Raw genomic sequence first — 16084 nt, 5'->3', positions numbered from 1 at the left:
TTGATATTATTTGACTATTACTTCAAAATTCAATGAACTGTGACTGAATTTCATGCCAAAACTAGATTGACTCTTACTCAAATTTTAGATTCGAACTCCCCTAGACATTTCTATTCTTTTGAGATATGACTCATCGAAAACGAAGTTCATTTGTAGCAAATCAATTTTTCGAACTCCTAAACTCACAGGTCCTATATCACGGCAAGGTATAGGATGGTCCTTGGGCAACGTGAGGTAAAACGTTGTATCACCACTAGGGCTCATAGTGGTGGTTGTCGGTTAAAGAATCTTCCACTAAAGTTATATTACTTTTATATAAGTAAAGTTGAGTTTGTTATTGTTTTATCATTAACGAGCTAAGTTGTTTACACTGTTTTACAAGTTTTATATATTGCATGTGTCTTATTGCTTTATATATTGAGTTCAGTGACTCTTGAGTCGTACAGAGCCAATGTAAGTGTTCTCTTGCACTCTTTTCAAGCTTAAGTTGTGGTTTAGCTTTCCAGCTCGCATACTCGTACATTCCATGTACTGATGCCAGTTGGCCTGCATCTTATTATGATGCAGACGCAGGTACCCAGGATCAGCATCTAGCACGCCGTTGATCTAGTTGAGCACTCCAGAGTCAGTGGTGAGCCTCCTTGCCTTCCGGAGGACTCGGTTGTTTTGTTCTTTTAGTTTTGTTTTATTAGGATGTTGAGGGGTCTATCCCAACATCCATCTCAGTATTTTAGAGGCTTCATAGGCAGTTAGTCAGTTAGTTTTGAGTCTCTCATCTATGTATTGTTTTATTTAAAAAAGATATGTAAAGGGAAAATGACTGAGATTTTTGGAGAATCGATTAAACTTATAGTTGAAGAGAAATCGAATTTCCAAAAGAACAGAGTCGCCACTTAATTTTTAGTAAAAAATCAAGAAAAAATATAAGGTTTTCAAAAGATTTAAACAGATAAAATCAATTGAAAATAAAAGGGTTCGAAGTTCAATGTACATTCCGAGAAGGTGTTAGGCCCTCGAAATGTCCGCTAACTTGCGGTTGACCGGCGATTTGACTAAAATGACTTTGACTAATTTTGAGAAAATATTAACTAAGAAAATTCATTTCATTTTTTTTATTTATTTATTTTTTTGGGGGATAAAATAAACTAAAAGATTTTAAGAATATAACTCATATGACTTTCTTTTGGGGAATTTAATTAAATAAAACCAATTCAAATAAAAGGTTAGTCAAATACAAATAATCAAATAAATATCGTTATACCCCATTTTAACTCGAAGTTCAAATGGTGTACAACATATTGGTGAATCTTAAAACCATTTTAAAGAGTCGCCACCTGATTATGTTAAAGGTGAATTAGGACACCTATTTTGCTGAAATTATACTAAATTAACTCTATATTAAAATTTACTTAACCTTGTGAGATTCTAGGTAAGGGTTCTAATTTATATTAAAGGGAAGGGGTAAGACATCCTTTAAAATCTGTTAAAAACAATTAACCGGCCAAACTTATGTTAATTAATTAGGCTAAGAAAAGTGATTGATTTTCTTACTTTATTATTTATTCATTTTTAAAAAAAATATAATAATAATAATTAATACTTAGTATATAAGAAACAGGATGACACGGCTATATGGAAAGTGTGTAATCAAATTTAGAGCAAGACACGGGCAGAACTAGTTATTAACAATATAAGAAGTTGGAAAACTAGCACACAACTTAAAGTCAAAAATGTAGGAAAGCCATTTTGTCTTTTTACGAGTTTTAATTATGGTCTTGCCAAAAGAAGAAGATGGGTCACTTATTTTTTAAGTCTTTAAAATAAGAGTTTTATGTGATGAGGGAAATGTCTCATAGCTTAAAGAAACCTCCAAATTAAGTACAACTACTAGTTATATATTAGAGAACATATAAGTAAAGCCAAAAACACTAATCACATCAACACAAATAAATTAAACAAGCTGAAGTAATTAAAGGTTATGCTTGGCTCTAACAGAAGAAAAGATTATCTCCTCCGTTAGTCGATGTATGAACAAATATGAAGCAGGAAAAAGTAAGGATGTGCAAGTAATATAAAATAATCAAGAGCCATGTAAGCTCCATAAAAGATTTTTCCTTCTGTAGGTTGGCTGTCTTAACAAAATAGAGATGAACGAGGGTGATAATAAATGGAATCTGTACATCAGCGACCTTATCGAGTCTCAAGTGAAACTCTTCGGCTCCAGTGTTCATGCAAAATAGATAAACGAGATAAAAATGATTAGAAAATAGTATACTCTCGATCAAACATGTGAGCTAGATAATAAATAAATTATGAAGTTCACAGACTTGTAAATTCACATCAAACAAACATTTCTTTTCATTAGTGTTACATTAGTAGTCATTGAGTTTATACTAATTCAAGCATTCAAAAACAAGTACATATATTCAAATGAGATAGTTATTCTCAATGTAAACTTTCCAAACAGAATCTCAAAGTTAGATATGATATGTATAGAAATAAATTCTTGACTCCAACTATGGCCATGTTTAATAGAGAGTAAAAGAAAAACAAAGAATTAGAATTTGATGGAGCAATGTTCAGATACTAGAAAGTGATTCATGTACATATAAACATAGAGCAAAAACTGCAAGTTTTGAACTATATATAATTGTCATTTTAATGCAAATTAACAGAAAATCTAACATGGATTCCTAAACTAATACAAACATACTAAACAGAAGGGTAGGATATAACAAGGAAAAGGTGCCGAGATTACCGTTTGTGGGGCAGCGAACTAAGACAACGAGTAGAGGACGATGGTTTTTCCACCACGAGAAACTTGAACACGAACAATAGTCGAGGAACCGGGCAGAAGTCCTAGCAGTTCTCGATTCAGGAGCGTATTTCGAGTGTATTGCTACTTGTTCCTAAAGGTTGTTCTTCGTATTTCTGCCAAGAAAACTTACCTTGTATTTTGTTCAAAAATAAAATAAAATCCCCCTGTCTTCTCCCCTCTCACAGTGAATAAGAGCAAATATATCTTCTTTTTGGTTTCCTCCCAACCCCTTTTTCCCTTCTGATTTTTCTCCCCAATTTTTCCGATATTTTCTTCAACGCCCAAAATTTTTTGTTTTTCTTTTCACAGTGAACAGCCAACAAATATATAGAAGGGAGAATCGGCTTCGAAAAAAAATAGGGGGAAAACGGACCTCAAATTTTTCAAACCAAAGACCCAATTCAAAATTCAAAAATCAAAATCTTTCACCGATTTGGACAAACACCCTTTTTCTGAAAATTTGCCCCATTCTAGAAAAGGAAAAGGGAGATGGACGATTGGGATCGATCCCATCGTCCTGACGAGCAACGTGGATCCATCTCAAGACGAGCAAGGACGAAGCCATGAAGTTGTTGTTGTCGTTGACGTCGTTTTCTGGGTTAAATGCTTTGAGAACGTTGTATGTTGCTAGAATCTTTTTGGTCAATGGAAAGTGGGCCAGGTCTGGGAATTACAAAGGTGGGATTTGCTGGAAATAAAAATGGGATGGGCTGGGTCGGTTCAGGAGGGTTGGGTTTGGTATTGCCGCAACAGCTGGGCCTGGGTTAATAGAGGCATTGGTGTACGTATGTATTGCATGTTGTAATGTTTGCTGATGGGTTTGTGGAATCAAGTGGTAAATGGAGGGCTGATGGAAAGTGATTTGGGTTGACGAAATGGGCCCAAAATCTGGTCTCTCAATGGACTGAAACCAATTTGATAGATTTGGCTAAAAATTATAATTAGACAATAGGCAAGCTAATTTAGCCAAAAATTAAACAAGACAAATTTGTATAAATTAAATAATGAGCTTCTTAACCTTAACGAAATAAAATAATTGACTTAGTTATAAACTAAACAATTTAAAACATAAGCTATTATATAACTAAAAATGATTAACCAAATATTTAATTAAAATAAAATATTTTTGAGATGATTTTCGAATATTCATAGAATATACTAATTAGACACATATTTATATAGAACATATGCGTTATTTAAATAAGTATAAAACGACAAACTATTTGAAATAACTTGCAAACTACATTACATATTATTATTATTATTATTTTGAAATTTTATACGACTAATTATTTTAAATCGTTTGAAATTGAAGAGGCTCGGCGATTAATATATAATGTGGAGGTCCAAAATTGGGTGTCAACATGTATATATGTAAATATTCTATTGTGGGACTCGAGTTGCCTTTTAGGCCTGATTTTATCAGATAAGTTGTTTTATGTTCTTGCATTGCATGGAGTTATTCTATTGAGTTAGGTTTCCGCTGAGTTAAGAAAGTCAGGCCAAGGGTTCTCTTGGGGTCAGTGATGGTCTCCGGGTGCCGCCCGCCCAGAGTGTAGGCTCGGGACGTGACAAAATTACTAGCTTTATGAAAGAATTCTATATACATGTCTTGTCATAACATCTAAAAAATAAACTACGATCTTTAAAAAAATAAAGAGTCTAGGAAGGAATATATACATAATGGCCTAATATATAAATAAGTATATAAACAATGTAACATGAGGTAGCAAATTAAGCATAAATTAATACAATATAAAGGGTGCATGTGTTAAAGCTAAAGTGCAATATATATAATGTATAAAACATTTAAAAATAATTACCTCTTTGATTTATAAATTGAAAATGGAGTTGTTGGAGTGTACTTGAGTTTCTTCTTAAATTCGTCTTTGCTCAACTTTTATGAAGGTGAAGAATGTAAAATTATATATGACTATATATAAAAAAAATTTGGGTTTGCAAGCCTACCTATATAACTAACATGAAATAATGTATCTTTTGAGAAAAGTATCATAGTATCATATATGTAACATCTCGCAACTCGAAAGAACTAGAAAGAAGTTTAAAATCTGAAAATAGTATTTTGGAAAGTAATAGGAAATCTGGAAAATTTCAAATAAGTTAAAGTTGAGTTTTTGGTCAACTTCAGACGGCCATAACTACTAGCTCAGGATGAGTTAGGAATAGTTCGAGATATCGTTGGGAAGATCTTGGAATGGTCTTTCCAACGCCGCCAAGTTTGCACGATTCCGAGTTCGCATGAGTAAGTTATGCCCTTTGGAAGTTGGGCTGTTGGATTAAGGAAATGTCCAATCCGGAATTTTAAAGGGTATTTTAGTCTTTTCACTACCCTATTATTTTAGTCCGATTTTAGGAGTTTAATAAGGGTCAAGACTGAACTTAGTCAGTTATAGAAGATCAGAATTTTCACGCTAGGGCTAAGGAGAAAGGAGAAGAGAAAAGAGGAAGAAGAAAAGGGCGATTTCAGCAAGAACATTGGTGTTTTCGCTAAGGATTTGCTTCGATTAGGTATGTGAAGTTCTCATAACGTTGGGATCATTCTCCCACGTGCCAAACATATTTATTTCAGTTTGGATTCGTCCTAAAAGCATTTGAATATTGATGATCTTGATACCTATTCTTGAAATCATATATTGTTCTTGAATTTGACTGAGTTGGGAAGTTTCTGAGTTCGTTACGTCGCATTATAAGGTCGTTTTGAGTTAGGTTCTTAGGTACATGTGCTGAGTATTTGTATCTAAAAGTAATTTAAGAAAAAGAATCGAGTTTGGGTGAATTGGGGCTGGAAAACGAAGAAGAAATTTCGTCGGACGAAATTTGATAGTGCTTGCGCGTCGCGCTCTTGGTCCCAGATTTTGAAAATTTATATATTATTAATATAATTCATTGCAGAATTTAATTTGAAAGGAAAAGACAAAGAAAAAAGGAAATTAATTTCAATTTTCGTGTTAAATTACTACCTTTATGAAAGAATTCTATATACATGTCTTGTCATAACATCTAAAAAATAAACTACGATCTTTAAAAAAATAAAAAGTCCAGGAAGGAATATATACATAATGGCCTAATATATAAATAAGTATATAAATAATGTAACATGAGGTAGCAAATTAAGCATAAATTAATACAATATAAATGGTGCATGTGTTAAAGCTGAGGTGCAATATATATAATGTATAAAACATTTTAAAAAATTACCTCTTTGATTTATAAATTGAAAATGGAGTTGTTGGAGTGTACTTGAGTTTCTTCTTAAATTCTTCTTTGTTCAACTTTTATGAAGGTGAAGAATGAGAGATGGAGAATGTAAAATTATATATGATTATATATAAATTTTTCTTTGGGTGATTGCAAGCCTACCTATATAACTAACATGAAATAATGTATCTTTTGAGAAAAGTATCATAGAATATATAAAGCTTTAGTATCATAGAATAAAGTGTAATGACATTTACATTTAAGAAAACATATCATAGAATAACACTTTATGTGTCTTGAAGCCACCACTTATTCTACAATTTGATATCAAGTTTTTTTGAAGGACACTTTTAGGGTATGTTCATACGATACAGAAAGACGTTGTTTATTTTGAAAAATTAGTGTTTCTTATTCACTTTTTAATAATATTCGATAAAGGCCAAAAGGTTAAAAGTACTCTTCAACTATTGGAAATGAATCAAATACACCATTCGTATGATTTTGGGGTAAAATTTATCTTTACCGTTACTAGTTACTCACTTTTATCCCTAAAAACTAACAATCACTTTCTATATTTATTTATTATTTACACCCAATATTCTACGTGGCATATTTAAGATTATAAGATTTAGTAACTGAATGAAAGACGTGCAAAAAATTTTCCTAGTGTTAAATATGTGTAAAATTAAATATACACTTATAATAAGTAACATAATGTTTTGATAAGGAATGCCCATTGAACCACGTCTTTCACCTAAGGTTCTCCGCCCATGATAAGAATTTTTAACTCCCTCGATCTCTTTTAAAAATTTTGGCACCCTGATTGGAAAAGTTAATTAATATTAAGTAATTTTATCATTCTTTTGTGTTTATTAAAAAAATTAATAACTATAACATATAATTTATCAAATTATTCATTTTTAATAAAATTAGATTTTTTTTTATTCAATAAATTTACGCCTTTGAGGTGGCGTGGATTAGATTGATTTTTTTAAAAATAAATAAATCAAATACCATGTTATTAAGGATATAATTGAATACAACGGCTAACTTCGATCTTAAATTTTTAAAGCTATATTTATTTATTTTTACAATTAAAGTAATTATTAATTGAGAAAATTATATGAAATAGAAAATTATTAATTCAAATTAAATGCTATAGCCATAATTTCTTTTATTTGTAATTCGCAGCAAACATCCCAATTTTTTGTCATCTGGTTCGGTATACAATTAGCCATTTTCGGTATACAATTACGTACCTATTAGGTATACAAATGTATAAAATGCGTTTGTGTTTGTATAAAGCGAGAGAAAAGTGTATATACAAATACATATATTTTTGTCCTATACACTTATAATTATACAAATACAGATCTTATTATACAAATTACAATGTATAAATGAATTTATACAAAACTGAACAATTTGTGTAAAATTGAATGTATCTAGCGAATTATACAAATCAAAAGCTCCATAGCAAACATAAAGTTTGCTATGGAGCGCAATTATGCAAACTATAGCTATAACATATAAATATGATTTTTATTTTTGCTATATGTGAAAGTTGCTCTTATTAATTTGGGACGGAAGGAGTATAATATCATTCCTTAAAGATTTCTTAGAAATTTGTTCAACTATTTATCAAACAAGGTTAATTTAAAAATAAATAAATAAAAATCCTTAGGCTTATTTGATTTTCTGAAAAAAATCATTTATTTCGATTCAAATTTAAAAGGTTGGAAAGTCGCTTAAAGGGTACCATAAAAAGTACTAAATGGCCAAAGTCACAATTTTTTATTACATAAAACTAGTCATGATGTATATATATTAAACTAGTCATGCATTATTTTATAATGAACATTAACCTAGTCATGCATAATAAACATATATGAATCAAAAGATTTAAGTTTGATCAAGTAGTGAATGAAAATACTCTAAAAAACAAAGCTTTGTAGAATTATGTATTAAAATTTTTAAAATTGCCTCTCAATGATTGAATTTGAAGGAAATAATGAGAATTTGAGGGTAATTTGGTCCAAATATTAGCTATAGCCTATATATAAAGCAAATCATATTATATTATTGTTTAAGATAGAGTTGAGTTTAAAGCTGAAGCAGGTATATCTCTGTTGACGTAGTTGCTTCAGCAAGATCTAGCATTTTCGAAAAAAATTAAATAAATTGTTTCTTTTGTTCTACTTTACTTTAATTATCGTACAATTAGTTTTAGCTCTGACCTTTAGTTTTAAATTCATGCTCTTTAGTTATATAGCCTATAATACATATTCTATGTTTGACTAGATTAATTTATCTTCAATCATTAGTTAATTTTTCCATTTTAATTATTAAGTCTTACTATGATACCTTGCAAAGAAATTCAATATATATAAGAATTAACTTAAAATGTTTATTATTTAAATAATTTAATTTTCCAAAAGTCAATAGAAAATACTAAAATTATACTCTAATATATATAATTAATGTTTTGTTCAAAAGAGGAGAGATATTATACATCAACTAAAATCAATTCAAATTACTTATCTAAGGATTGATCATGAATTAAAGTATAATAAGAGAAGTTGAGCAGATAAAAGAAAGGAAAGGTATAAAGGAGGAAAGAATAAGAAGTGAAAGCTAAGTGAGTTATGGAAGTATTAAATTCTACAACTTTCTCTATTTTATATTAACTGAATTTTTGAGGGTTTTTCATTGTTCAAAATAATTATATTGTTCAAAGTTCAAAATAGATGTTTGAATTTTTTTTCATCTTTGTCCTTTCATTCATTGAAATTTTATATTTTTTAGGAGATAAATTACACTACTTATAAAGTTATATTCATAATTTCATAAAAGACAATAGTGAAAATTATGATTTAAATTATGTACTTGAATGTTTTTCTTAAAATGTGTGCATTGCCTCACAAATTCAATTGGTAGCGCGTTGGTCAGAAGGTGAATTATTCATCGATAAAATTATTTCAGTGTCTGATTTGCAATTTCAAAAACACATAACTAATACATATACTCCCTCTGTCCCAATTAAGTAAAAATAATGACACAATTCTATATTAAGTAAAAATTTAACTATAAAATGTCTATTTTACCCTTAATGAAATAACTTACAACGATACAATTTTCTATCATTCATTTTGGACCACAAGTTTTAAAAGTCTTCCTTTCTTTCTTAAACTCCGTACCAAGTCAAACTACCTCATATAAAATGGGACGGAAAGTACAAGTTATGACTTATGAGGGAGACCTAACTACCTTGTTAGTTTTTGGTAGAAATTCAGTTGTAATGTTTGAAGTGTTTGAGCTTTAACCCCTAAAAATTATCCAAATGGCCAGTTGCTTCTGCATCTATAATCCCATTTAGTTAAGTATCCTGGAAATTAGAATAAGCTGTCAAGTTTAGGAGGGAAAATATGTATTATCCCATTTAATTAGAGATGGAGCACATTCTATTTAGGAAGAATTTGGTTTTCTAGTAACATTAAGTCTCGACGTGCAATGTTTATCATACATGTGCTTACAATTTTGTCTTCTCTATTAGGCTTCAATTCACTACACTCTCGAATAAACTCAACAACGAAACATCCATCTAGTAAAAGTATTTCTGAAAATTTGCAAATGATATCATTGTTCAAGTTTTCTATAATGAGGAAACACTCACTCAGTCAACAATTGTGTTACATAGTTACAACAAAGATTACTTCATAATGTCACTAGTAAAAGCCAGAACAATTTGTATAACAGTGAGTACAAGAAGTGTTATAACTGTCATAGTTGAAGCTCCTACCCAAGGGCTTGAGAAATAGTTGTGCCTTAAACTAGCCTTCATTTGACTCCATGGCTTTTCACAATGTTGAGTCAATTTGCTGCATTCTTCTACGTAATAAAAGCTTGTGATTTCCACCCCATCTGAAAGTTTCTTGAAGATTCTGGCCACTTGTTTGTCATCTCCTATGTCCTCAAGGATGATTTACTTTTTGCGAAGAAACTTCACATCTCTATGTGAGCCAATAAGCTGAGTCATTAAATGCGCATAGTTTGAGAAATAAGGATATACATTTACTTTAGAAGAATGTTGGTCATAAGCTATCAACGTTCTCATGAAGGTTTCCATAGCATCCTCGATTGCAAAACAAGGTATTTTCATTAATCCCTTCTCAAACTTGATATTGAATAATGTTGTTTTATCCTCCTTTCTTTTCTTGCACATAACCTATTCTTATGAATCTAAATCTACCATCATAAAGCTTTCTTGCACTTGGAATATGATACAAATCCCATAAACTAAGGACATTGGGAAATTCTTTTGACTTGGTTAATTGCAAAACGTTGCCACAAAATCTTATCTTGCATCATTCTTTTGGTGTGCTAGCATTTGTGATTTGTTTAGCTTTCATATGATCAGTCTTTGATGGTTGACAAAACATGTGTACTACATGAACTAAATGAATGAATTTTTCTGTATTAAAATTGTGAATCTCAGATGGGGGTATGAATTTCGCCTTTGGAAAAGTACCAAGTAAGGTGTCACGCCCCGAGCCTACACCCTGGACGTGGCCGGCACTCGAAGACCATTGCTGGCCCCCAAGCGAACCCTTGGCCTGACTTTCTTAACTCAGCGGAAACTTAACTCAACAGTAACTCAATGCAATGCAAGGTTTTAAAACAACCTGACTGAAATAAAATCTGGCCACAAAGGCAACTCGAGTCTCAAAATAGAATATTTACATATATACATAGATGAGAGACTCCCAACTAACTAACTGACTGTCTATGAAGTCTCTAAGATACTGAGATGGATGTTGGGACAGATCCCACAACATCCTAATAAAACAAAACTTAAGAGAACAAAATAACCGAGTCCTTCGGATTGCAAAGAGGCTCACCACTGACTCTGAAGTACTCAACTGGATCAACGGCGAACAAGATGCAGGCCAATTGACATCAATACATTGAATGTACGAGTATGCGAGCTGGAAAGCTAAACCACAACTCAAGCTTGAAAAGAGTACAAAGGAACTCTTACCTTGGCTCTGTTCAACTCATGAATAACTGAACTCATTATATAAAGCAATAAGACACATGCAATATATAAAGCTTGTAAAACAGTGTAAATACTTAGCTTGTTAAAGATAAAACAATAACAGCTCAACTTTACTTATATAAAAGTAATATAAGTTTAGTGGAAGACTCTTTAATCAACAATCACCACTATGAGCCCTAGTGGTGATACAACGTTTTACCTCACGTTGCCCGAGGACCATCCTATACCTTGCCATGATATAGGAAGCTAATGATACAACGTTTTACCTCACGTTGCCCAAGGACCATTCTATACCTTGCCGTGATATAGGAAGCTAATGATATAACGTTTTACCTCATGTTGCCTAAGGACTATCCTATACCTTGCCGTGATATATGAAGCTAATGATACAACGTTTTACCTCACGTTGCCCAAGGACCATCCTATACCTTGCCGTGATATAGGAAGCTAACTTTACCAAGTGGATCCACTAGCTTAATCTTACGGGTTCATCTAAAAAGTATGACCCATTAACTCCCATGTTGGCGCATGGTTCTTATGGAGAGTTGAGTTTATATGAACTCGTTTCCCCAATTCGGTGCTCAAGACTACTCCCAAAAATACTTAGCTCATAAGTGTTTTAAACACATATTTCTTTAGTTGAGATAATTACTCAAAACTTTGCCCGAAGGCTCACTTGGAATTGATGTTCCTATTTCTTGAAAACTAGCCCAAGGACTCTTTTGGAAACATAGTTCCTTTCTTACTCAAAGGTAAAAACATTTGGAAACTTCTTTGGGAATACATAGTTCCCTAATACTTTTGAGAAATGAACTCAACTTTAAACTCTTGACTCTACTTGAAACTCTTACTTGACTTAACTTGAAACTTGACTTAACTTGACTTGAAACTCGAGCCTTAAAATGCAGTTAAAACATTCAATAAAGACTCTTGAATAACTTTAGAGACTTACTTTGACTCCCTTCTTAACTTCCAAGCTTAACTCTTAACTTCACTTGACTTGGAAACTAACTCTCCTTGAATTGGATTTATGGATTCAAGGTGTTTGATCACATGATATGGATGAGTTCTTGATGTTTAGACATACCTTGGAGTGTCAAAAACAACTATAAAACATAGGTACAATACCTAGGAACATGCATGAGAAAGTGGGGAATGAATGGGAAAACTTGGCGCTCTGAGAGGCGCGGAGCGCCAAACTAAAAACTTCAGAGAAGGCCTGCTGGCGCTCTGATTGGCGCGCCGCCCCAAGGGGGAAAGTTCAGATCCCCTCTTGGGGCGCGCTGACAGGCGCGACGCCCCACCCTTTTTCCCCGAAATTCGACTTTTCTCCTTAGTTTTCTCCAACTCTAAACCTTCTACACCTCAAAGTTTCCATCCCCAAACACTTAAAACCATAAACCTCTTAACATACAATAGATTTAACTCAAAGACACCACCCGAAACATACACCAAACCACCAAGGACTTCAACACAACACAACTACCACTTCAACAATTACAACCAACAACTTCAACAAACATAATCAATCTTTTTCTCGAGATTAAACGAGCTTGGCGTGTGGGAAAAAAACCAATCCAACACTATGAACTCACATACCTAATAGGATCACCCCTGACGATATCCACGACGATCTTTTGACGAAAACTTGCTTCTTCTTCTCCTTTCTCTCCTCTTCTTCTCTTCTTCACTCTCAAACCCTTACTTTCACTCTTTAAAATGAGGGAAACTGATCAAAATCAGTCTAACACACTAATATATATCCAAAAGAAAAGGCTAGGGAAAAGACCAAAATACCCTTACAATTTCCGGACAGATTTCCTGCCAACTGCCCAACTTTCAAAGGGCATAACTCGCTCATACGAACTCGGAAACGAGCAAACTTTATGGCGTTGGAAAGATCATTCCACATAATTTGCAAAAATAACTGGAACAACACCTAGATCATCCTGATCTAGGAGTTATAACTGTTCAAAGTTGGCCAAAAACTCATTTTTTTCCATACTTGGCCAAATTTTTTCAGATTTGAAATTTTTCACATTTTTCCAAAATGGCTATTTCCAATTTCAAGATTTTTCAAAGTTATTTCAAATTGTTGGATGTTACATAAGGTCTTTCTCACCATATACAAGAAGCTCACTCCTGAAAATGCTTTATCATGTCATGAAGCATGGTAAGCACAAATAAAAGGAGTTGGTTTTCTAGTAACACCATGTCTCTACATAGATGATCTTCTTCATCTTTTCCTCCTCCTACTCCTGCTGCTGCTCCTCCTCCTTATTCTTCTTCGTCTTCGTCTTCCTCCTCCTTCTTCTTTCTCTTTCTCTTCTTCTTCCTCTTCTTATTCCTCCTCTTCCTCTTCTTCTTCCTCTTCCTCTTCTTCTTCCTCCTCTTCATCTTCTTCTTCTTCCTCTTCTTCCTCCTCTCCTCCCTCTCTTTTTTCTTTTCCTCTTCCTCCCCTCCCTCTTCCTCTTCTGCTTCTTCTTCTTCCTCCTCTCCCTCCTCTTCTGCCTCCTCTTCTTCTTCTTCTTCTTCCTTCTCTTCTTCTTCTTCTTCTTCCTCGGTTTCATAGTACTCTTGAATAAATTCGACCACAAAACAACCATCAAGCAACAATATTTCTGAAAATTTGCCAACAATATCATTGTCTAAGTTATTATCATAATACTTTAGTGCTTCATATTTCCTTTTTCTCCAATGCACAAATGCAAGTTTCCACATCAAGCCCCTCTTTTCGCTAGAGAAATTGTTGTATAGGTACAACAATTTATACTTCTCCATCGAACTAAGTTCATGAGTCCTTTTATGGTAAGGACCAATGGAGATCAACATTGGCGTATAAGCATCTACATATGATTTTCATAAAATTTGATATCAAGTTTTAGTTGCAGAAAAACACTTTTAGGGTGAGTTTGATACGACAAGAGATGATATATTTTCCTTAAGTGAGTTTCTTATTTATTAATTGAGCTAGCTAGTGCCTTTTGATGGTGGAAAGTGACAAATATAAATACTTGAAATAAACTACTTAACATTCAACTAGAAAACCCAATACAAAAGGGGGACATAGAATTAATGAAGAACTCATAATAAGATCATCAACACACCTATAAAATACATGGAGGGAGTTGTGAGGAAAAACTACAATTGAGATAATTACTAGTACTTACTCCTTAAGAGGACCTGTGAAAGTTAAAATAGTTTGTATAGTTGTGAGTATTAGGAGTATAATGGCTGCCAAAGTTGAGGCGCCTATCCAAGGACTACTAAAATAATTGCGCATTAAATTTGCCTTCATTCTATTCCATGGTTTTTCACGATATTCAATTACTTTTTTGATTTCTTCTTTGTAATAGAAGTTGGAATACGTAGTGACCCCTTTACCGATTTTGTTGAAGAGGCTAGCAACTTCTTTGTCCTCTCCTATCCAGTTCTCTATGATTCCTTTCTGGCAAAGCAAATTCACATCTTTGTCTGAGTCGATAAGATGATCCATGAAAGTTGTATAATCGCTAAAATATGTAGGATATACATCAGGTGATTGTTGCTCATAAGCAATGAGATTTCGCAGGAGAGTTTCTGTACCATCTACGACTAGAAAATAAGGAATTGTCATCAATCCATTCTCGAACCTTATATCAAATAAACTTGTCATATTTTTGACCTTTGCATAGCTAACTCCAGCTTCAGAAAGCTCTGTTGCATTTGGCATGACCATAGGACTCGTTAAGTAATCTTTTGAGTTTTTCATAGGATTCCCATGACATGAAAATATGTGTACTACATGAAGTAAGTGTTTGATATTTTCTACATTACATTCTATCTCTCCAAAGGATAAAAAGGTCATTTTTGGCCAGTTAACAAAAAAGGTAAACAACTTATTCACCAGTATTGCCAATGGTAATTCATCATCTTGCTTTGTCATTTCATGAAGCTTGTCGAGGACAAAGAAAGGAAGTTGGTTTTCTAGTAACATCAAGTCTCGGAATATGTAATTATGATTAATATTAATAATCTTGTCTTTTACTTCTGGATATATTCCACAATGCTCTCGAATAAACTCAACCACAAAACAACCATCAAACAACAACATTTCGCAAAATTCTTGACTATCATTACCAAACTTTTCTATATCTTCGTAACAGTTCAGTACTTTCTCCTTCACTTTCTCCAATTCACTGATGTAACTTTTCACATCAAGTCTCTCATTTCGTTGTAGAAACCGTCGTAGGTATAATAGTTTGTACTTTTTCATTGGACCAAGTTGAGTATTCTTCTTATGGTAAGGACCAATAGAGACCATTTTTGGTGTATATGCATCTGGATTTGATTCACGTAGCCACACATTTACTTCAAATATCGTACACGATTTAATAGATGAATTGTCTAAATCCTCAAACATTTCATCAATTCTTTCATTTATGTCGAGTAAATGATCCGCTTTCCTCCCTTCTTCTATCTATAATAAGACTCATTGTTAAAATTCAAGACATTCACACAATGAATATTGTAAAGATCGATGCATATGATAAAACCATGACTAGTGAATGTGTTAGGACCATGAGATAGACCTAAAATTACATCGAAGAAAATGGAAAAAATTGTTTTATATAGTTGAGAAAGACCTCATCATTTTCAGTTTGAGGAAGTAGTGGAAGTTGATCATCTATTGAGGTCATCTCAATGGAGTGTGCCATCCCTTTTTCTTCAACTGTAATTACTACAAAAAGACATGCATCCCAAATTAATGGCAATTTGAGGGAGTATTAGATAATATAACGACATTTATATTATTGCTATCAAATAATTGTCGCAAAATCCTTTGCGTAAAACATTTAAAAATTACCTGATTTTGTTGTTCATAAATTAAAAATGGACTAGTTGGAGTGTACTTGAGCTTCTTCTTAAATTTATGAAGGTGAAGGAAATATAAGAGATGGAGAATATAAACTTCTCTATGAGTACGCTTTATATATATTACTAACATGAAA

General features: G+C 32.7%; 1 protein-coding gene across 1 annotated transcript; it reads right to left on the bottom strand.

The window, feature by feature from the left end:
• Nucleotides 1-14111: 14111 nt before the first annotated feature.
• LOC125819073 (putative UPF0481 protein At3g02645) lies at nt 14112-15790 on the bottom strand. Its single transcript, XM_049498585.1, has 2 exons — nt 15719-15790; nt 14112-15552 (listed from the first exon to the last, which is right to left on the bottom strand). Exons 1-2 carry the CDS (start codon nt 15788-15790, stop codon nt 14260-14262), a joined length of 1365 nt encoding a protein of 454 aa, XP_049354542.1. The 3' UTR covers nt 14112-14259.
• Between the last annotated feature and the right edge of the window lie 294 nt (nt 15791-16084).

The sequence above is a fragment of the Solanum verrucosum genome, unplaced genomic scaffold (genome assembly GCF_900185275.1).
Source record: "Solanum verrucosum unplaced genomic scaffold, falcon-dt-bn FXZP01000252.1, whole genome shotgun sequence".
Classification (NCBI taxonomy): Eukaryota; Viridiplantae; Streptophyta; class Magnoliopsida; order Solanales; family Solanaceae; genus Solanum; species Solanum verrucosum.
Note: the sequence above shows the minus strand (reverse complement) of the source record. Positions and strands in the feature narration are given on the sequence as shown.